The sequence below is a fragment of the Pristis pectinata genome, chromosome 34 (genome assembly GCF_009764475.1).
Source record: "Pristis pectinata isolate sPriPec2 chromosome 34, sPriPec2.1.pri, whole genome shotgun sequence".
NCBI lineage: Eukaryota > Metazoa > Chordata > Chondrichthyes > Rhinopristiformes > Pristidae > Pristis > Pristis pectinata.
The window spans coordinates 7,024,384-7,046,258 of record NC_067438.1 but is presented as its reverse complement, the minus strand read 5'-3'; the positions used below and the strand labels follow the sequence as shown (position 1 = coordinate 7,046,258).

General features: G+C 51.1%; 2 protein-coding genes across 2 annotated transcripts in view; one reads left to right on the top strand and one right to left on the bottom strand.

The window, feature by feature from the left end:
• LOC127585838 (gamma-aminobutyric acid type B receptor subunit 1-like) overlaps positions 1 to 21,875 on the top strand; it is a 60,948-nt gene that overhangs the window by 28,628 nt on the left and 10,445 nt on the right. The window lies entirely within an intron of this gene.
• On the bottom strand, positions 1,780 to 4,124 carry sft2d3 (SFT2 domain containing 3). Its single transcript, XM_052043957.1, has one exon. It carries the CDS (start codon positions 3,363 to 3,365, stop codon positions 2,682 to 2,684), a length of 684 nt encoding a protein of 227 aa, XP_051899917.1. The 5' UTR covers positions 3,366 to 4,124; the 3' UTR covers positions 1,780 to 2,681.

Below are 21,875 nucleotides of genomic sequence, written 5' to 3'. Positions count from 1 at the left end.
TAGTGCAAAGTGATCATCATGTTCCTAAACTGGAGTGATTAGAGTTAAACAGTCAACTGGGCAAAGGTTCAGGACACTGGTGGACTTCACATAGCGTCCAATAGGGCAATGCCAACAGCCACAGATACCCGAGCTCTTGGGGCTGGCCCTTCTACACTGAAGCTGCTCCGTCCAACTGACTGGGAAACAAACCATTTCTGGCCCAAACCTTTTGATGTGCTTTAATTTAGTTAGCTGATTTTTTAAAATCACTGTGAGACTATTTGCTGGTGTTCCAATTATTTTTTTTAAAATATTATGTTTTAACGGCTCCTGAGTGTTTTTGAACGTCAAAGATCTCAGCCGAGGCCACACCGGCTGTCAGAACTGTTCTGGGAAAGCAGCTGGCCACTTGTGCCTGGGGGAGTTGAGGCTCTCCTCTTGGCATTAGACTCCCAGCGTCGCCCTCCTGTGATGTGGGAGCTATGCTGGCTTTGTACCTGCCTGTCAGATCAATATATGCCAAGTGACAGCTTGGTGCCCCTCCGGAAATTGCAGAGCAGATGTCGATGCATAAAACGGTCAAAACAGCAGGTCCTGCCCCATCAGTGTCTGCAAGGGACTGCCACCCAAAGCCGACAGCAAGGGACTGTCACCAAAGTCCCCACTCCCAGCCCAAGAGAAAACTCGCTGGCATTTTCCAAGTACCTCTGCAGAGGAGTTGCTGCTGTGGGGAACTCCCGTTGGACAAATTTGTGCACATCAAGCTCCCACATGAAGCCATGTAACAGGGGTCAGGACATTTTAGTTTGAGAGAGTGGTCGCGAGTCATACAGCGCAGAAGCAGGCCATTTGGCCCACGATGTCCATGCTGACCAGTACACCAAGGGATTGTTTGAAACCATTGCGCCTTCTCGTATGCAGCAGAGGGAACAGGTAGCACCACCATTAATGTTCCACCCAGAGGTACGGCACTCCCACTGGAGTTCTGCTCCCCCCTCCATGGATGCAGCCTGACCTGCCGAGTTCTTCTGGCAGTTTCCGGTTCTGCATGGAAGTCTGGCTGTGACTAGCTGGTCTTCAGCCGTGCCCCATTACAAATCCATTGTTTTTCATCAGCCGAACACAGTAATGGCTGCTCCCCGGTGAATTAGCAGGCGATGAAAACCCAACACAGTGGTGTTTGGGATTACCACACGGGGCTGTCCAAGGTGACATTCCTACTTGGTGCAGTAAAACTCTGGTAATCTGCTTGCCCATTGTTTGGAAATCTGGATGTGGTTCAGCACTGGCTCACTGGTTGCTGATTCCCATACTTCCTTTAAACGCTCTGGGGCCCCTGTTCTCACACACTGGGGCCCCGTATTATTCTCCGCAGCTTCTCATCAACTCCCCACTAACCTCAGGAAATGACTGCAGGATGTATCCTCCCGCCAGCCATCCCCACCAGTACTGTACCGCAGTGTTATGCAGCGACAGACCCATCCCCACCAGCACTGTACCCCGGTGTTATACAGCGACAGACCCATCCCCACCAGCACTGTACCCCGGTGTTATACAGCGACAGACCCGTCCCCACCAGCACTGTACCCCAGTGTTATACAGTGACAGACCCATCCCCACCAGCACTGTACCCCGGTGTTATACAGCGACAGACCCATCCCCACCAGCACTGTTACCCCAGTGTTATACAGCGACAGACCCGTCCCCACCAGTAAATCACTGTATGGAGATCCCATACCCTCTCCACTACAGCTTTTCTTTAGAGGGACACAGACTCTATCATCTCCACATCCTACTTTAAGTATTTAATTGAACTGAGTGTGTACACTTTTTACAACACCATCGCACCATCAGGCACAGTTTGCAGCCGCTGAACTCACAGCTCACAGGTAGCAAGTCTTCCCTCCAAATCCCAGCCACAGACCCACCATCTAGTCTTTGGTTCCTGCAAACAGGGGACACACCAGCACAGTGGAGTTAAAATTCAGCCAATTGTTCACGTCTGCCGTTTATTCAATCAGTATTTTTGTTTTGCAGTTCGATTACCTTTTATTTTACACAATAATATGTACATGTTGAAGTTGTCCATCTCCCAACCCAATCTCCCTTGTTGTTCTGTGCTGCCTGTTGGTCCTTCCGATGGTCACTACTGGCTGCTTTATCTGGACGTTACAGGCTGCTGTGGTCAGAATCCATCATCCCCTTTCCCTCTTCCTTCCCCCAATTAAGTATTTACATGTCGCCTTTCACGACATGAGGACCTTCACCAAATTGCTTTGCAGCTAATGGTGAACTTGAAGCGTAGATGCTGCTGTACAAAACGCAGAGTGAATTTCCACTGAGGTCAAACTTCTGTTGATTGATGGATCATTACAGGGTAAAGGAGGCTCGGGAGAATTTTAGAGCAATTTGCAATCTGCTGGAGGAACAGCGGGTCGAGCAGCATCTGTTGGGGCGGGAAGGAATTGTAGGCGTTTCCGGTTGAAACCCTGCGTTGTCTCTCTCTTGGGAGAACTCTCGCTGTCCTTGTGGAGAGAGGCCATCGGATCTTCTGTATCCATCGGAGAGGGCAGATGGAGGTTCCTCTTAAAGGCAGCAGCTCTTGACAGCTGGGAGCGATGGCCGAGATCTTGTGCTTCAGTCTTTGGGGCGGCATGACGGTGTGCAAACTGTGCCACGCCAGTGCCCCGGAGCTGGCCTCACAGGGGCAGGGACTTGCTGACAGTCCGCTTGAAGACGGAGGTGAAGAGGCCGCCCAGGAAGCGGAGGCCAGCCGCTCCCCCGGGCACGGAGCTGAGGAGGTATCCTGCCAGAGCGACCAGCTGGAAGGTGGCGGCCAGGGCGGTGAAGAGGGTGCTCTGCAGCGCCAGGGCAGCATAGAGGGTGGCCAGCAGCGAGCCAAGGTAGGTGGCGGTGAAGGGCAGGTGGTCCCAGGAGGCCAGCAGCAGCAGCTGGTTCCAAGGCCCTCGCAGCAAGGCCAGGCTGCCCAGCAGGAACAGGCTCCCCAGTGTGAAGAGCAAGGCAAACTTGCGGGCTTTCAGCAGCAGGAAGGGGGCGTACATGGCTGAGAGGCCGAAGCAGAGCAGGCCCATCGCCAGGCACAGGCCGAAGCCCATCAGCCGCTGGCGACGGGACAGAGAGGGCAGGCAGGGGTCTGGTTCTGTCCCCCACAACCCTCCCCCCGCTGAAGGGCTGGAGCTCTGGGGTTGGGCCGAGTTGCCGCCCAGCCTGGAGAAAGGGTTCAGCCTGCTGGCCCAGCTGGGCGCGGGCGGCGGGGGGTCAGAATCCGGGATGAGGAGCGGTTCGCTGTCAGCTGCTTCCCCCGCTTGCCCTGCCCGGGACTGCGACAGGTACTCGCGCAGCTGACGGTTCAGGTCAGCCATCTCATCGGCGACAGGGGGTCTCACCCGCAAAAGCTCGAGGTCCGAGGTTGCAGACAGGCCAAGGCACTGCCCAACCTTCAAGGTACCAACACACTGTCAACAACTGTAGCTTTGAAGTGCCAGGGAAATGTGCCGCCGGAGGGTGATAGCTGCTTGTTTTGAGTGGACTGACCCTACAAGAAGTTAGGATAAGCCTTACTGCAGACTATCACTTTAGGAAGAGGACTGTCGCTGTAAGAATCCCACCAAGTGGACTGTCGCTTTAAGACTCCTGCCGAGTGGACTGTCCCTTTAAGACGCCTGCCGAGTGGACTGTCCCTTTAAGACGCCCTCCGGGTGGACTGTCCCTTTAAGACTCCCGCCGAGTGGACTGTCCTTTTAAGACTCCTGCCGAGTGGACTGTCCCTTTAAGACGCCCTCCGAGTGGACTGTCCCTTTAAGACTCCCGCCGAGTGGACTGTCCCTTTAAGACGCCCTCCGAGTGGACTGTCCCTTTAAGACTCCTGCCGCGTGGACTGTCCCTTTAAGACTCCTGCCGAGTGGACTGTCCCTTTAAGACGGCCTTTTCCTCCTCGAAGCCGTGGCCGAGCAGCTCGACGACACTCGGCGGACCGTCCTCTGCGGCAACGCCTCTCCCCTCGGCTGCCGCTCCGCGGACCGCTCCCTCAGGTCCCGGTGGTGCGGTGCGCTCCGCTCCGCTCCGCTCCCTGCCTCCGGCTGCCGTTCGGCGGGCCTCCTCCCCGGGCCCCGGCGCTCCGCTCCCTCCCTCCGCCCGCCGCCCTCGCCCTTCTCAAAATGGCCACCAGGCTCCACCAATCGAGTGCCGCCAGCCCGTCGGTTGCCAAGGCCCTCAAGCAGGTTAATCGATCGCCGCTGGGACCGCTCCCTGGCGGGGTCACGGGGAAGTCAGAAACCATGGCAACCGACAGGCAGCGGCCAGCTGTGCATTAGGTGCTCATTTCACCTTGCAAAACATAACAGAATGTTAGTTAACTGTAAGTATTAAATGCAGATTAATATTTCTGTTTAGTTTTGGGATGTGGGTATTGCCAGCATTTATTGGCCATCCCTCATTGCCCTTTCACAGGCTGGTGGGAGACAGATGTTGATGTGCTCTTGACCCAGATGTTGGGGCACCATGTCCTCCGAGGGCGCACCAACCATCTGCCCTGTGAGAATGGGCCACGGGCATGTCTCATATCCTTTTTTTTCCTGATTTGTTTTCCTTCTTGTATAATTGTGCATAATTTATGTTTAATTTATGTTTTCCTTGCGAGTGTCGTGTTATTGAAACCTACCGGATACTGAATGGCCTGGATAGACCGGACACGGAGAGGATGTTTCCATTAGTGGGAGAGTCTAGGGGGCAGCCTCAGAATAAAGGGACCCCCCCTTTAGAACTGGGATGAGGAGGGTGGTGAATCTGTGGAATCTGTTGCCACAAAGGGCTGTGGAGGCCAAGTCATTGGGTGTATTGATAGGTACTTGACTGGTAAAAGGGTTAAGGGTTATGGAGAGAAGGCGGGAGAATTGGGTTTAAAATAAAATCAGCCATGATTGAATGATGGAGCAGACTTGATGGGCCGAATGGCCTAATTCTGCTCCTATATCTTATGGTCTGTAATGCTGTGTGCCTGTGATGCCGCTGCAAGTAAGATTTTCATTGCACCTGTGCACACATGGACTCATGCATATGACAATAAGTTCAACTTAGACTTTTCTCATGTTTTCTTACTGTAAATGAAACCATTCAACCCATCTATGCCAGTCCCAGATCAATCCCATTTGGAGAGTTGTACAACATAGAAACAGACTCTTTGGCCCACTGCGTCCATGCCAACCATCATGTCTATCTATATTAATCCCACTTGCCTGCATTAATTCCGTATCCCTCTGTGCCCTGCTCATTCAAGTACCTGTCCAGGTGCCCCTTAAATATTGTTACTGTTCCTGCCTCCAGCTCATCCCAGACACCAACTACTCTTTGTGTGAGAAATTTACCCCTTAGATCCCCTTTAAACCTCCTCCCTCTCACCTTAAACCTATGCCCTCTAGTTTTTGACACCCCTACCATGGGAAATAGACACTGGCTATTCATTGCCTTTCATTAATTTATGTACCCCTATCATGTCACCTCTCAGCCTCCTTCGCTCCTGGGAAAACAGACCCAGTCTCTCCTGATAAGCCCTCCAATCCACATGACATCCATGTGAATCTTTTCTGCACCCTGTCTAGCATAATCACATCCTTCCCTGTAGAGTGGTGACTAATACTGCACACAATGCTCCTGGCAACACACAAAGTGCAGGGGGAACTCAGCAGATCAGGCAGCATCTGCAGTCTCACGTGTTCACAATACTCCAAGTGCGGCCTAACCAACATTCGGTGCAACTGTAACATGATGTCCCAACTCTGGTACTCAGTGCCTCAGCCGATGATGGCAAGCATTTTATTTCTTTTTATTTATTTACAGCGTGGTAACAGGCCCTTCCGGCCCAACAAGTCTGCGCCACCCATTTTTTAAACCCAAATTAACCTACCTGTACTTCTTTGCAATGTGGGAGGAAACCGGAGCTCCCGGAGGAAACCCATGCAGATGCAGGAGAACGTACAATCTCCTTACAGACAGCGACGGGAATCGAACCCCGTCGATGTAATAGCGTCGCGCTAACTGCTACACTACCGGGCCATACCCCTTCCTCACCACCACCCCCCCCCCCGCCCCCCGTCTACCAGTGTTCCCATATTCAGGGAACTGTATACTTCTACCCCAAGGTCTCGCTGTTCAACAACCTGCCGTTCACTGTGCCATCTCCCCATTTATTTTTCTCTGCAACCCATTTCCTTTCATGTGCCCCCCCCCCCACTGATTCTCCTATCTCTCACCTACACACCAGGGGCAATTTACAGCGGGCAATTAACCTATCAACCCACAGGTAATTTGGGATGAGGGAGGAAACCGGAGCACCCAGGAGAAACCCATGCAGTCACAGGGAGAACATGCAAACTCCCCAACAAACAACACTGGCTGTTAGAATCGAACCTAGGTTGCTGGAGCTGTCGAGCTATGCACATTGGGGCAACAGATAACACCACCAGCAAAGGAAGGAGAACAATTCTGCAGCACCTTTCCTTTCAGGACCTCAATGAATCTCAGGAATATACAGTACAGGAGAAGGCCATTCGGCCTATTGTATTCATGCCAGACCAAAAAAAATGCTTCCATTCCCCAGCTCCTGATTCTCTAGGTCCAGGGTTCTTTAAGCATTCGCGCTGGTTTGTTCCAAATGCAATGAGGGGATTTTTGCCTCTGATGTACTTCTGGCCATTGTTCCAGATGCTCAGCACTCCGTTAGATGGCACAGTGGTGCAGCGGGTAGAGGCACTGCCTCGCAGCTCCAGTGAACCGGGTTCGATCCCGACCTCCGGCACTGTCCGTGTGGAGTTTGCACGTTCTCCCTGTGACCCCGTGGGTTTTCCCCCGGCGCTCCAGTTTCCTCCCACATCCCAAAGCCGTGCGGGTTGGTAGGCTAACTGACTGCTGTAAGTTGACCCTCGTGTCAAGGGAAAATCAGGGGTTGTTACTGGGCATGTAAAAGGGAGTAGGTTACAGGGAAATAACTGGGGGAATGGGGACACAGGATGCAGATGCTGGAATCTGGAGCAACACACACAAAACACAGGAGGAACTCAGCAGGTCAGGCAGCGTCTATGGAGGGAAATAAGCAGTCGACATTTCAGGAAGTGCCTCGGCCCGACGTGTCGACTGCTTATTTCCCTCCTTAAATGCTGCTTGTCCTGCTGAGTTCCTCCAGCGTGTGTGTTTGTGTGTGTGTGTGTGTGTGTGTGTGTGTGTGTGTGTGTGTGTGTGTGTGTGTGTGTGTGTGTGTGTTGCTGGGGGTATGGGGTTGCTTGGAGAACTGATACGATGGGACAAATGGCCTCCTCCTATGTTACATGGAAATATGGAAAAGGTTTTTCTCAATTCCTCTTGGATCCTTTCATTGTAAGTCCTTGTCCCATAGTTACTGACCCCACTGCTATGGGAAACATGTTGTTGCTGTTTCTTGGCTCCAGACTCCCTCGTGCCTCCGTTGTTGCTGTTCACCTTGTCGTCACTTCGCTTATCTCCATTTAGTCTCCTTTGTTCCAAGGCGAACAGCTCCAGCCTCGCCCGTCCGTCCTCGTGGTCATAACATTCCAGCTGCTGCCTCACCGTCCCAGAGACCTGGGTTCGATCCCGACCTCCGGCGCCGTCTGTGTGTGCGGAGTTTGCACGTTCTCCCCGTGACCCCATGGGTTTCCCCCGGGTGCTCCGGTTTCCTCCCACATCCCAAAGGCGGCGGGTTTGTAGGTGAATTGACCGCTGTAAGTTGTCCCTCGTGTGTAGGTGAGTGGTAGAATCTGGGGATGTTAGAACAGTACAGCACAGGAACAGGCCCTTCGGACCACAATGTTGTGCTGAGCTAATTAAACTAGTAATTAAACACCTAACTAAACTAATCCCTTCTGCCTACACGAGGTCCATATCCCTCCATTCTCTGCACATCCATATGCCCATCTAAGAGCCTCTTAAGCACCTCTGTCACACTCACCTCCACCACCACCCAGTTGATGGCAGGATGGTGAGAATGTAAAATGGGATTGACGTAGGATTAGTGTAAATAGGTGGTCAATAGTCGGCACAAACTCAGTGGGCTGAAGGGGCTTTTTCCATTCTGTATGACTGCAATGACTCTGCGGCTACACTGCACTCTCTCCAATGTTATCACTTCCTTCCACAGTGGTGCACTGACAGAGAGCTGTGTACTTTCTTAAATGGTGAGAGATTGGGTAGTGTTGATGTTGAAGGGAACCTCAGTGTCTGTGTACACCAGACCCTGAAAGCTTTTGTGTCAGTGCAGCTAGCAAATAGGAATGCAGAAAGTATGTTGGGCAGCCGGCATAATCAAAGACCCCACCCACCCGGGTCATTCTCTCTTCTCTCCTCTTCCGCCGGGTAGGAGATACAGGAGCCTGAGGGCACATACCACCAGACTTAAGAACAGCTTCTACCCCACTGTGATAAGACTATTGAACGGTTCCCTTATACAATGAGATGGACTCTGACCTCACGGTCTACCTTTTTGTGACCTTGCACCTTATTGCACTGCACTTTCTCTGTAGCTGTGACACTTCATTCAGTACTGTTATTGTTTTTACCTGTACTACCTGAATGCACTCTGTACTGACCCATTGTAACTGCAGTGTAATGAATTGACCTGTATGAACGGTATGCAAGACGCGTTTTTCACTGTACCTCGGTACAAGTGATAATAATAAACCAATACCAATGCCAATACCAGGAGGAGAGATGTATTGCTACAATTATATCGGTCATGGTGAGACTGCATTTGGAGTATTGTAGACAGTTCTGGTTCTTGCCTGAAAAAGGATGTACCTGCTGCAGAGGGAATGCGAAGATTCACCAGATTGGTTCCTGGGGTTTGCCATATGAGGAGACACGAGTCTGTGATTTGTGGGCTGTTCCCAGGGACACCCACCGTGATGAACATTGAGCGCCGCTGGAAGATCGTCAACTCGGTGAAAGACGCACTTTGGTCTGCCTGAGACTCGTTGGTCCTCTGGTGTAAGGAGATGTCCGTAAGGGAATGCTGCCCACTGGCACATTCCAGGGTGCAGGAGGACGTGCTGAGGGGCACGCTGAAGCTCAGTGCAGCCACTGTAAAGGTTCTGTGGGGAAGGACCACAGTCTAGGGTCCTGCTGCTGGGCACTGAGGGACTGGATCCTGTGCGACAACCTCTCTTTTACACTTCAAGGGTGTATTGTTCAAAGAGGAAACAGGAGTGGCCTTGGTGCGTTGTAAGGGAAGGTATTGATTTGGTGGCACAGTGAGTGTAGAGAAAGACATGTCCCAATTGAATTTACTCTGCATATTTTTGGGAAAGGAAAAAATAAACTAACAACATATAAAAGGCCGTGGAGCGGTACATGGACAGGAAAGGTTTAGAGGGATATGGAACTAGCTTGTTTGGGCATCTTGGTCGGCATGGACTGGTTGGGCTGAAGGGCCTGTTTCCATCGTTGTTGACTCTGTGACTGTCGGAATCTAAGTGTTATGGCAGTTTCTGCCTCCAACACTCCTGGCAGTGAGTTCCAAACTACCAGCACTCTTCAGGTGAAGACTTCTTTGCTCAGTATCCCCTCTAATTCTACCAAGTGCCTTTAAATCGATTTCCCCCACTTCTTACCTACTGACTGACTTCCCATTGCAGTCATTCCCAATCACTTTATTCTCCATCAGACACAAATCCGTTCAGGCAGCTGTGACAGTGCTCCCTGGGCGTTGCACACAGCGGGGAGTAATCCTGGGAATGCCAGGCTAGAGGTCCTGTCAGCGCCACTACTCATGGAATATCTGGAGCTGATGGGTTTTTGTTCAGTGAGGGCGTTTAGGCATCACATGCAGACTGGCCATGATCTGACTTAACTGTCTCAGCTAGGGGATGAATAGTGGCCTAATGCTCCTGGGGGTGTGGGCTGTGGGTCTGTGTGGCATTGTGACTGTCTGTGTACATGTGTGGCTGTGTGTGTGTGTGTGTGTGTGTGTGTGTGTGTGTGTGTGTGTGTGTGTGTGTGTGTGTGTGTGTGTGTGTTTGCGTGCGTGCGCAGGGCTGCATGTTTAGTGTGTGTTTGTGTATACCTATACGTGTGTGCATGTATGTATGGTTCTGTGCTTATGTATAAATGTCTTTGCTTATGTGTGCACTTGTGTATGTGCATGCACATATATGTATAGGGCATGTTTGTACATGTGTAGTTTTGTGTGTTTGTGTACAACAATGACTATGTATGGCTGTGCGTTTGTATGTGTACAGCACTGTGTGTGTGTGTGTGTGTGTGTACACACTTATGGCTCTGTGTGTGTGAGAGAGAGAGAGCGACCGTGTGCACTACATTTAAAATGATTTGTAGGTTGTGGTGAGACTCACAGGCAGGCACCCAGCAAGCACTCAGACTGAGGAAGATGTCACATGCAGTGAATTAGCTGCTTGTCGAAGTTCAGTCACGTCGTCACGTTGCTCCTCATTAAAATCCGCAGACTGTTTATTCAAAAGGCTGGCTGCGTACTGGCAGGAGCTCGAGTCTGTCTGATGGCATCAGTCTGATTTCCCACTGCAAGAGATGATGGAATTTTACTCATCAGACAGCAGAATCACAGGGGGAGAGAAACGCTGACTTGCATTCAGGAGCCCCTTTCACATCCCTATCTGCATATCTGAAAGCACTTAACGGCTATGTGTAGAAACCACTGTGATCAGGAGAACTCGGCAGACAAACTGGGTACAGCTGCTGGAGGCATCTGGATGAGCACTTGAATTGCCAAGGCATAGTGGGCTGCTGATCAAGTGCTGGGAAACGGGATTAGTGCTGGCAAATGGGTGCTTGGCAGTCAGCATGGACTTGGTGGGCTGAAGGGCCTGTTTCTGTGCTGTGTGACTTTATGAGCAAGATCCAAAAACAGTGTCCTGAGAGGAATAGATAACTTGTCTCATTGCTGCTGATTATGGGATAAATCTTGCCTTGTTGCCCATGCACCGACTAAATTGGGCCTCACACATTTCTGGCCCTTCCTCCTTCCTCGTTACAACACAGTTAATGGCAGGACACTCAATAGTGTCGACATACAGAGGGGTCTTGGGGTCCAAGTCCATAGCTCCCTAAAAGGGCAGGCACAGTAGTGCAGCGGTTAGCGTAATGCTATTATAGCGCTAGCCACCCGGGTTCAATTCCCGCCGCTGTCTGTAAGGAGTTTGTACGTTCTCCCCGTGTCTGCGTGGGTTTCCTCCGGGTGCTCCGGTTTCCTCCCACATTCCAAAGACGTACGGGTTAGGAAGTTGTGGGCATGCTCTGTTGGCGCTGGAAGCGTGGCGACACTTGCGGGCTGACCCCAGAACAAAAGGTGCATTTCACTGTGTGTTTCGATGTACGTGTGACTAATAAAGATCTTATCTTAAGTGGCCACGCAAGTAGATAGGGTGGTAACGTATGGCATGTGTCCTTCATCGGTTGGGGCAATAAGAGACAGAAAGTCATGTTGCAGCTGTATAACACTATGGTCAGGCCACACTTGGAGTATTGTGCGCAGTTCTGGTCGCCCCCATTACAGGAAGGATGTGGGGGCTTTGGAGAGGGTGCAGAAGAGGTTCACCAGGATGCTGCCTGGATTAGAGGGTATGAGCTATAAGGAGAGGTTGGACAAACTTGGGTTGTTTTCTCTGGAGTGTCGGAGGCGGAGGGGAGACCTGATAGTGGTTTATAAAATTACGAGAGGCAGAGATAGGGGAGACAGTCAGAGCCTTTTTCCCAGGGTAGAAATGTCAAGTACTAGATAGAGTACGTGGATTTAAGGTGGGGGGGGGGGGAAGTCTAAAGGAGATGTGTGGGGCAAGTTTTTCACACAGAGAGTGGTGGGGGCCTGGAATGTGCTGCCAGGGGTGGTGGTGGAGGCAGATACGATAGTGGTGTTTAAGAGAGGCACATGAATGTGCAGGGAATGAAGGCCTGGGGATCACGTGCAGGCAGATAGGGATTAGTTTAATTTGGCATCGTGTTCAGCAGAGATGTGGTGGGCTGAAGGGCCTGTTCCTGTGCTGTACTGTTCCGTGTAACACAGAGAGGGGACTGTTCTGCACTGCTGCCACTGCAGCACTCTCTCCGTGCCCGGTGGGGTTCCCGCGAGCGGGGCGCGAACGTGTGGGTCTTTGACCCGGGGGGGGGGGGAGGGTCCCACCCTCTATGCCAGGCCCCGCGATTGCAGCCACAGATTGGTTGGTTAGTGCACAGCAGGATCCCACAGGCATGCCTTGGCCCGTGGCCGGGTTTGTGGTCTACCCTGCGGCTGATGGGCGCAGCCTTTGGAGGGTGGGGGGTTGGGGGGGGTGTCACTGCTGAGACGCTCAGTCACCATGGGTCCAATGCAGCAAGAAAGTTGCCGGGGAATAATCCCAGTGGAGGCAGCTACTGCACAATGGCGCAGCGGGTAGAGCCTCTGCCTCACTGCTTCACTGACCCGGGTTCGATCCCGACCTCTGGCACTGTGTGTGTGTGGAGTTTGCATGTTCTCCCTGTGACCGGGTAGGTTTCCCCTGGGTGCTCCGATTTCCTCCCACATCCCAAAGACATGCGGGTTGGTAGGTTAGTTGGCTGCTGTAAACGCCCTTTAATGTGTGTTGGTGAGTGGTAGAATCTGGGGGGAGTTGATGGGGATGTGGTGGTTAGTGTAGGATTAATGTAAATGGGTGTTTGATGGTCGGTATGGACTTGATGGGCCGAAGGGCCAGTTTCCATGCTGTATGACTGTAAAAGTCAACACGCGCTCTGTAATAAATCAGATAACAGCAGAACCAAGAAGCGTATAAAAAGTTCTTTACTGTTTAACGCACGCGGGAGTGGGGGTACATGGAGGAGCAAACAGTCAGTGCTGCTCTTCCCTGCACATGGCCTGACTCAAGGAATACAGGGTGCTAACATGCTTAAATACATTGTTCTCCGGGGGGTGTCCACCTACTGCACAGCCATACCCATATTTAGGTTTGCTAGACCAGCTCACGCTACTTTCACAGACAGTCACAAACAACCCTATTCTTGTGGCCTTGAAGTTCATGCTTAGCTGATAAGGAGTTGCTAAGCTTCACCAGCAGTTTCAAGCTGCTTACCAGTAGAGAGAGAGAGAGAGAGAGAGAGAGAGAAACCGTTTGTTCACCAGAACTCCCTTCCCATTGTCTTCTACATGACTCTGACTCCCAGTGCTGAGGCAGTGCTGCACTATCGGGGGTGCTGTTGTTTGAAATGAGGGTGATGAACCAAGGCTCCTCAAGGAACAAGAACATTCCCCAAACTCCTTGGATGAAGAGCAGCACAGTTTTCCCCAGTATCCTGGCCAGGATCTGTACCCCCAGTCAACATGACCTTGGCATCGTCACCGAGCTTGCTGCTAGTCCTAGAGTTACACGGCACGGAAACAGGCCCATCAGCCCAACTCATCCACCACGATGGAGCTATCGTGAGCTAGTCCCATGACCCTCCAAACCTTTCCTCTCCATGGTCAAATCCCACTTTCCAGTTCTCACACCCACCCATTTCTCTCTGACTGAAATAAATCTCATCTCAGTCCTAATCCTTCTACTGATTGCTGTAAACCTATGTCGTCTAGTAATTGGGTGATCTGTGAAAGGAAATAGATATATCCTGCCTGGATTCATCTTCATTTTATACACAACCATGTGGCTGTTTAGAGGTCTATAAAATCATGAGGGGCATAGATAACGTGAAGAGCCAAAGTCTTTTCCCCAGGGAAGGGAAGTCGAAAACCAGAGGGCACAGGTTTAAGGTGAGAGGGGAAAGATTTAAAAGGGACCTGAGGGGCAACAGAGGGTGGTGGGTCTACGGAACGAGCTGCCAGAGGAAGTGGTAGAAGCGGGTACAATTATGACATTTAAAAGGTGTTTGGACAGGTACATGGATTGGAAAGATTGAGAGAGATGTGGGCCAAATGCAGGCAAGTGGACCAAGGTCAGTTAGGCCACATGGCCGGCATGGACAAGTTGGGCCGAAGGGCCTGTTTTCGGGCTGTATTATTGTGTGACAACTGTACCTTCCTCTGGAAAGGAAACCACGTCACCTGAGCCATTCTTTCCTCCTGGCTAACATTTCCAGTACTAGCAACGTCTCAGGATGCTCCTCTGCGCCCTCTCCTGTCCCCTCACGCGTGCGTGTGGTAATCTGCCATCACGTCAAACCCCGGCGCCACGTTCTGACCCTCCGCAACAGTTGCCGTGTTATGGCGGGTCGGAGGAATTGTGCCCCATCACCAGTAGGTGTCCGTCGTCCAGGAAATGCACCGAGAATCAGGCGGTCTCGACCTTGCGGCCCTGCTGTTTACACAGAAACATAGAAAACCTACAGCACTATACAGGGCCTTTGGCCCACAAAGTTGTGCCGAACGTGTCCCTATCTTAGAAATTACTAGGCTTACCCATAGCCCTCTATTTTTCTCAGCTCCATGTACCTATCCAAAAGTCTCTTAAGAGACCCTATTGTATCCGCCTCCACCACCGTTGCCGGCAGCCCATTCCACACACTCACCACTCTCTGAGTAAAAAAACTCACCCCTGACATCTCCTCTGTACCTACTCCCCAGCACCTTAAACCCATGTCCTCTTGTGGCCACCATTACAGCCCTGGGAAAAAGCCTCTGACTATCCACACGATCAATGCCTCTCATCATCTTATACACGTGGGATCTTGCTTGCGCACAGCTTGGCTGTTGAGCTCCACCCACGCTACGGCAGCGAGGAGAGGTCGTCACTATGGTCTGGGAAGTCCTGCAAGGGACGCGCATGGGGCGGGGACATGGAACCGCAGAGAGATCAACGCAATCAATAATGACACTGCTTGCGGGAGCCGGGACAAGATGACATTTCTCTCTGTCACCTCCAGAGTAAAATTGCTGCGATGTTCCCGTGGCAACTGCCATCGCCAGGGCAGCGATGATTACATCCCGCTGCTGCCTGGTGACCCAGGGCTCGATTGATTTTCAATCTCCCGGCGACACTGTGAGCTTTCAATTACCCTCCTGTCAGCCAGGACATGCCCGTGACTGGAATCCCCTGGCTGATGGGAAAGCTGGCTCGGGAGGACCTCGCTGGGTCCTCTGCCACCTCCGTGAAGGGTTGGCAGCTCCAGCAGGCTCCCCCTCTCCCTGGGGGACAGAGTGTTCAAGGGGAGGCGCTTGAATTGGACTGACTCAGGCCCATAGATTAGTGTTGACAGGGGAGCAACTCCTCTCCTTTGCTTCTCAAGTGTTGGTTGATGCTCACTCATTGAGATATGACCAATTACAGTTTCATTACAGCGGTCACTGTACCTGCCTCGCTCCCAGAGATCGGTGTACGGCATTAACCTGTTGCTGTCTTGGGTGCAGAGTAAAGCTTCCCCCTACACAGACTTGTCGTACTCTTCCAGGGCAGGGGTTCGACACAGAGTGAACCTCCCCCTACGCCGTCGCAGGGCGTAGGATAAGTCAAGGTGTTTCGCCTGAGCCGATTCCCTGCCCCTCTTCCGGGGTTACAGCCGTGCCCATGTGTCCCTGGAAAAGGAGCACGCAGCGTCCCCGGGGACAATGGGAGGATTTCCAGGACCGGTGGGCCCCTCAGGAGCTCAAGTGCGTTTTAGATAGTGACGACCCTGTTATCATTTGAAGCTGTAAATAGTGTGAATCATGCAGGACTGTTCTTTTGTATTAATGTGATTCTTGTAATCACTGAATAAACCACCTTTGTGAAAGGAGGGAAAAAGAGGGCATGAGTGAAGCTCCTTCTTTGCTGTATGTCACGTCCTTCCATCCTGTCCATCTCCACAGTGCGCTGCTTTGGGAAGGCTAACAAGGACACCTGCCACCCTGGCTAGTCCCTTTTCTCTCTTCTACCTTCTGGGAGAAGATACAGGAGCTTGAAAGCCCGGACGTCTAGCCTCAAGAACAGTTCATTTTATTTTACAGACAATTATTCGCTAAAAGCACTACCAAAGGACACCCCGTGTCGAAACTACTACAACTAATACAGAAAGAAGAAAAAAAACTACGCAATCAGAATCCAACCGCAGCAAAATAACAACCGCAAAACGCACCCGCGACACTTCAGACGAGAATCCCATTCGCACCGTCCACGACACAGGCCGTCCTCTGAGGGGCCCACCGATCACGGAACCCCAGAACAGCTTCTGTCAGACTCCTGAACCAACCTCCTCTCTCACATCCCCTTCCCAGTGGAGCTGCCACATCCTCGAACCCTTAACTCTACCTCTTCCATTATTGTCACTTCAGCATTTCTTTCTGCACTCCCTCAGTTTGCATCACCACACTGTTGTCTTGCACTTGTAGTTGTCATCGTGCCTATCCCTCGAGGTCGAGGATGATGGTCTTTGTTCCGTTGATCTATTTATGGGATCTGTCCAAAAGTTGAGCGGCCGAATCAAGTATTCACCGCTTTAGTGCCGGTTCTTGACTAGGAGCTTCCAGCTATCACGTTGCCTGCTCCCGTCGCCCTCCCCGATCGCCGAAAGACTTGAGAAGTAGCCCACAGAGCGAAGACGCCCGTGCGTGTGTTTGTTTAACGTGTACTTGATGTTGCACTACAAAAAGCACACGATACTTCACAAATCAACCAACTGATTCCAACGGCATGGAAATCACGACGATTGGAGCTGATGGATTTGTTGCAGCCTTCATCCGCCTTCACAGCCGTTGAGTTCGAAATAATTGAGTTCGAAGTAATTGAGTTCATAGTTGTAGTTATTGTTGCATTTACTATCACCACGTACGCTGTTTACGTGGTGAGCTCTGTGCGAGCAAGGAATTTCATTGCACCTGGGTGCATGTGACAATAACCTGATCTGAATCTTGAGGGTACAGTTTGGGGGAAGAACCTTCTAGGGAGTGGAGTCACCCAGCGAGGCTACAGGGGCAAGGCTGACTGGCAAAGGGCAGGGCTGCCGACGCAGCTGGCAGTCAGACCGTGGGTAACCCACACTGACGCTGGGACCACACACTCGAATTTCCGCGGCTGAGCTCCTGCTGCTGTGAAATTAGCTCAGTCAGTCCCAAGGCAGTGCCGTAAGCATCATCATTATCTCCTGCCTCCCTGATTAGGCAGGAGGCCGCAGCTGATGCCTGTGAACCTGCCGATTAAAAGCTTTGGCCCATTTTGTGGAGCGTTTGTCCCTTGGGAATGCCTCTGTGCAGTTCAGATCTGACTCATTCAGACGAGACACACGAGTGTGTGCAGAGCTGTGCATTCCCTGCACTGTGTGTTTACTCTGTATTGGACCCATGCTGTGCCTGCCCTGGGAGTGTGTGACAGGATGTTGTAGAGGGAGGTTTACTTTGCATCTTACCCCTACTGTCTCTGCCATTTGTCTTATTACCTTTATTACAAAACACATTCTACAATACCACAAAATACTACAACAAACACAGAGACAATAACAGTGACTAACACGGTTGCTAACACAAACTAAATTAAAGTATTCCCTTCTCTATCAAGGACGGCACTTATCCCCTGCGGTACCCAATGGTCCCAAACGTCTCCATTGGTACCGGTGGACACCGCATGTTCCCTCTCCACGGTACTGTCCCCACCCTGGGTGTGTGTGACAGGGCAGTGTGGAGGGAGCTTCACTCTGTGTCCAACCCAGGCTGTCCCTGCCCTGGGTGTGTGTGATGGGACGGTGTAGAGGGAGCTTCACTCTGTGTCCAACCCAGGCTGTCCCTGCCCCGGGTGTGTGCGATGGGACGGTGTAGAGGGAGCTTCATTCTGTGTCCAACCCAGGCTGTCCCTGCCCTGGGTGTGTGTGATGGGACGGTGTAGAGGGAGCTTCACTCTGTGTCCAACCCAGGCTGTTCCTGCCCCGGGTGTGTGTGATGGGACGGTGTAGAGGGAGCTTCACTCTGCCTAACCCAGGCTGTCCCTGCCCTGGGAGTGTGTGATGGGACAGAGGGAACTTCACTCTGTGTCTAACCCGTGCTGCCCCTGCCCTGGGTGTGTGTGTGATGGGACAGTGTAGTGGGAGCTTTACTCTTTGTCTAACCTGTGCCCTGGGAGTGTGTGACGGGACAGTGTAGAGGGAGCTTCACTCTGTGTCTAATGTGCTGTCCCTACACTGGGAGTGTTTGACGGGACAGTTCAGGATAGAGGTTTGTATGTAGTCCATGTTGTCCTTGTCCTGGGAGAGCGTGAGGTTTAGTTAGCAAGTTGGTTTAGTTTGTCAGATACACCAGGTTGCAGTGAAATTCCTTGCTCATGAAGCTCACAGAGTGAAGAGTGTACATGGTGATAATAAGTACAGCTATGAGTACAAACCAACAGAATGGTGCAAAGGTTGTAGTGCAATCCGTAGTGCAAAAACAAATGCAAAAGAGACAATAACAGAAGAGGTACAGTTAGGAGTCCGGGAACATGGCAGCCCTGCCGGGAAGGGGATATGAAACATGTGATTGGTTCAGTAGTCTGACAGCAGTGGGGAAGAAGCTGTGGCTCTGTGGGGGGGGGGGGGGGGGGGGGAGTCGGTGGGAATGTGGGGAGAACGAAAGAGACTGCCGACACTGGAATCCTGAGCAACAACCAAACTGCTGGACAGCGGCTCAGTCTCTCTGCCTCCACAGAAGCTGCTCGATACACTGAGTTCCTTCAGTGTTTTGGGATCAATGTGGCGTTGGTGTAAATGGGTGGTTGATGGTTGGTGTGGACTAAAAGGTGCTATATCTCTCTATGATGCCATGAAGAATTTTTTCCAAGTGTTTATCGCCATTGCATAGAGTAAGATCCCACCATTAGCACGGTGGCATCGGCCCAGGTTGTCAGCGCTGGTGACATTGGTTGAGGGCCAGCAGAGGGAGGTCTCCTGCACTTTCCCGACATTGTGGTGTGTTGTGATCTCTTGCACCTGAACAGGGGGACCTTGGAGTACAAGTCCATGGTTCCCTGAAAGCGGTGTCGCAGTTAGACAGGATGGTGAAGAAGGCTTCTGGCACGCTGGCCTTTGTCGGTCAGGGCACTGACTGTAGAAGTGAGTACAGGACGTTGGTGAGGCTGCATTTGGAATATTGTGTTCAGTTCCTGTTGTAGGAAGGATGCCATTAAGCTGGAAAGAGTGCAGAGAAGATTTAGAACATAGAACATTACAGCAAAGTACAGGCCCGTTGGCCCACAATGTTGCGCCGCAATATTACCCTGCTCTACGATCTATTTAACCCTTCCCTCCCACATTGCCCTCCATTTCTCTATCTTTCATGTGTCTATCCAAGAGGCTCTTAATTGTCCCTAATGTATCTGCCCCCACCACCTCTGCCAGCAGTGTGTTCCACGCACCCACCACTCTCTGTGTTTAAAAAAAACTTACCTCTGACATTCCCCCTTATACCTTCCTCCAATCACCTTAAAATTATGCCCCCTCATGTTAGCCATTGTCACCCTGGGAAAAAGTCTCTGACTGTCCACTCGACCTATGCCTCTTATCATCTTGTACACCTCTATCGTCACCTCTCATCCTCCTTCTCTCCAAAGAGAAAAGCCCTAGCTCACTCAACCTATCCTCATAAGACATGCTCTCCAATCCAGGCAGCATCCCGGTAAATCTCCTCTGCACCCTCTCTAAAGCTTCCACATCCTTCCTATAATGAGGTGACCAGAACTGAACACAATACTCCAAGTGTGGTCTGACCAGAGTTCTATAGAGCTGCAACATCACCTCGTGGCTCTTGAACTCAATACCCCGACTAATGAAGGCAAACACACCATATACCTTCTTAACAATCCTATCGACCTGCGCGGCAAGCTTGAGGGATCTATGGATGTGGACCCCAAGATCCCTCTGTTCCTCCACACTGCTAAGAGTCCTGCCATTAACCTTGTATTCTGCCTTCAAATTTGATCTCCCGAAGTGTATCACTTCACACTTATCCTGGTTGAACTCCATCTGCCACTTCCCAGCCCAGCTCTGCATTCTATCAATATCCTGTTGTAATCTACAGCAACCTTCTACACTATCCACAACACCACCAACCTTTGTATCATCAGCAAACTTACTAACCCACCCTTCCACATCCTCATCCAAGTCATTTATAAAAATCACAAAGAGCAAGGGTCCCAGAACAGATCCCTGCGGAACACCACTGGTCACCGACGTCCAGGCAGAATACACTCTATCTACCACCTTCTATGACTGAGCCAATTCTGAATCCACACAGCCAAGTTTCCCTGGATCCCATGCCTCCATTTATGTTTCTGGGACTCGAGGGACGGGGTTATGGAGAGAGGTTGAGCAGGTTGGGACTTTTTTCATTGGAGTGGAGGAGAATGAGGGGTGATCTTACAGAGGTGTATAAAATCATGAAGGGCATAGACAGGGTGAATGCACACAGTCTTTTTACCAGGGTTTGGGAATCAAGAAGTAGAGGGCATAGGTTTAAGGTGAGAGGGGAGAGATCTGGCAGAAACCTGAGGGGCAACCTTTTTCACCCGGAGGGTGGCCAGTATATTGGAACGAGCTGCCAGAGGAAGTGGTTGAAGCAGGTACATTAACAACATTTAAAAGACACTTGGACAGGTCCATGGATAGGAAAGGTTTAGAGGGACATGGGCCAAACCTGGGCAAATGGGACTAGCTTAGGTGGGAATCTTGGTCAGCATGGACCAGTTGGGCCGAAGGGTCTGTTTCGGTGCCGTCTGACTCTATCCACCCAAGTGAGTCAGACCAACTCCCCCCCCCCCCACCTCCGGTTTAATGACTCAAGTGAAAGCTGGCACCTTCGGCAGTAAGTGATCCCTTTCTCACGCACTCAAGTGTGTCCGGGTGGTGAGTTCACCAATACCAGACTCCCCTCAGGAAGGGTATCAGAGTGCAGCTGGCTTTGTTTCAATGGGGGGTTTAGACTCTGGTTCCGCTAACTATCGAACTGAAGCAGAGAGCAGTTTAAGGTCATTTTGCAAAGTCAAAGTTGAGTTTATTGTCATATGCACAAGTAAATGAAAAACTTACTTGCAGCAGCATCACAGGCACAGAGCATCAGATAAGCAGCATTCACAAGAAAAACTTAAATTAAGCATAAATTGTGCACAATTTTTACAAGAAAGAACACAATGAAAACAAAAGAATTAAAAAAAGTCAATTTTAGTGCAAAGTGAACTGGTCAGTGTGTTGCTAAACTATAGTGATTAGGGTTGTGCTGGTTGGTACGTTTGTTACAAGTGCTGTGGAACTTGCAAATAAGTATTAAGGCACATTACTGTGAGCAATTTTGGGCCCTGTATCTAAGCAAGGATGTGTTGACCCTGGAGAGGGTCCAGAGGAGGTTCACAAGAATGATCCCGGGAATGAAAGGGTTAACATATAAGGAGCTGTTGATGTCTCTGGGTCTGTACTTGATGGAATTCAGAAGGATGAGGAAGAATCTCATTGAAACCTACTGGATACTGAAAGCCCTGGATAGAGTGGACGTGGAGAGGATGTTTCCATTAGGAGAGTCTGGGATCCGAGGGCACAGCCTCAGAATAAAGGGACATCCCTTTAGAACTGGGATGAGGAGGAATTTCTTCATCCAGAGGGTGGTGAATCTGTGGAATTCGTTGCCACAGAGGGCTGTGGAGGCCAAGTCATTGGGTGTATTTAAGGCAGAGATTGATTGGTGAGGGGGTTATGGGGAGAATGTGGGAGAATGGGCTTGAGAAAAAAAATCAGCCATGATTGAATAGCAGAGCAGACTCAATGGGCTGAATGGCCTAATTCTGCTCCTATATTTTATGGTCTTATTATATTTTCTGTTCTCTCCCCCAAGTAGTGAGTATTTTAATCTCCTCATGCCTCTGGGCAGGCACGGTAGTGTAGCGGTTAGCGTAACGCTATTACAGCGCCAGCGACCCAGGCTCAATTCCGGCCACTCTCTGTAAGGA

Excerpts from the sequence above, each read along its gene's own strand:
- sft2d3 (XM_052043957.1), bottom strand. The coding sequence starts at position 3,365 with ATGGCTGACCTGAACCGTCAGCTGCGCGAGTACCTGTCGCAGTCCCGG.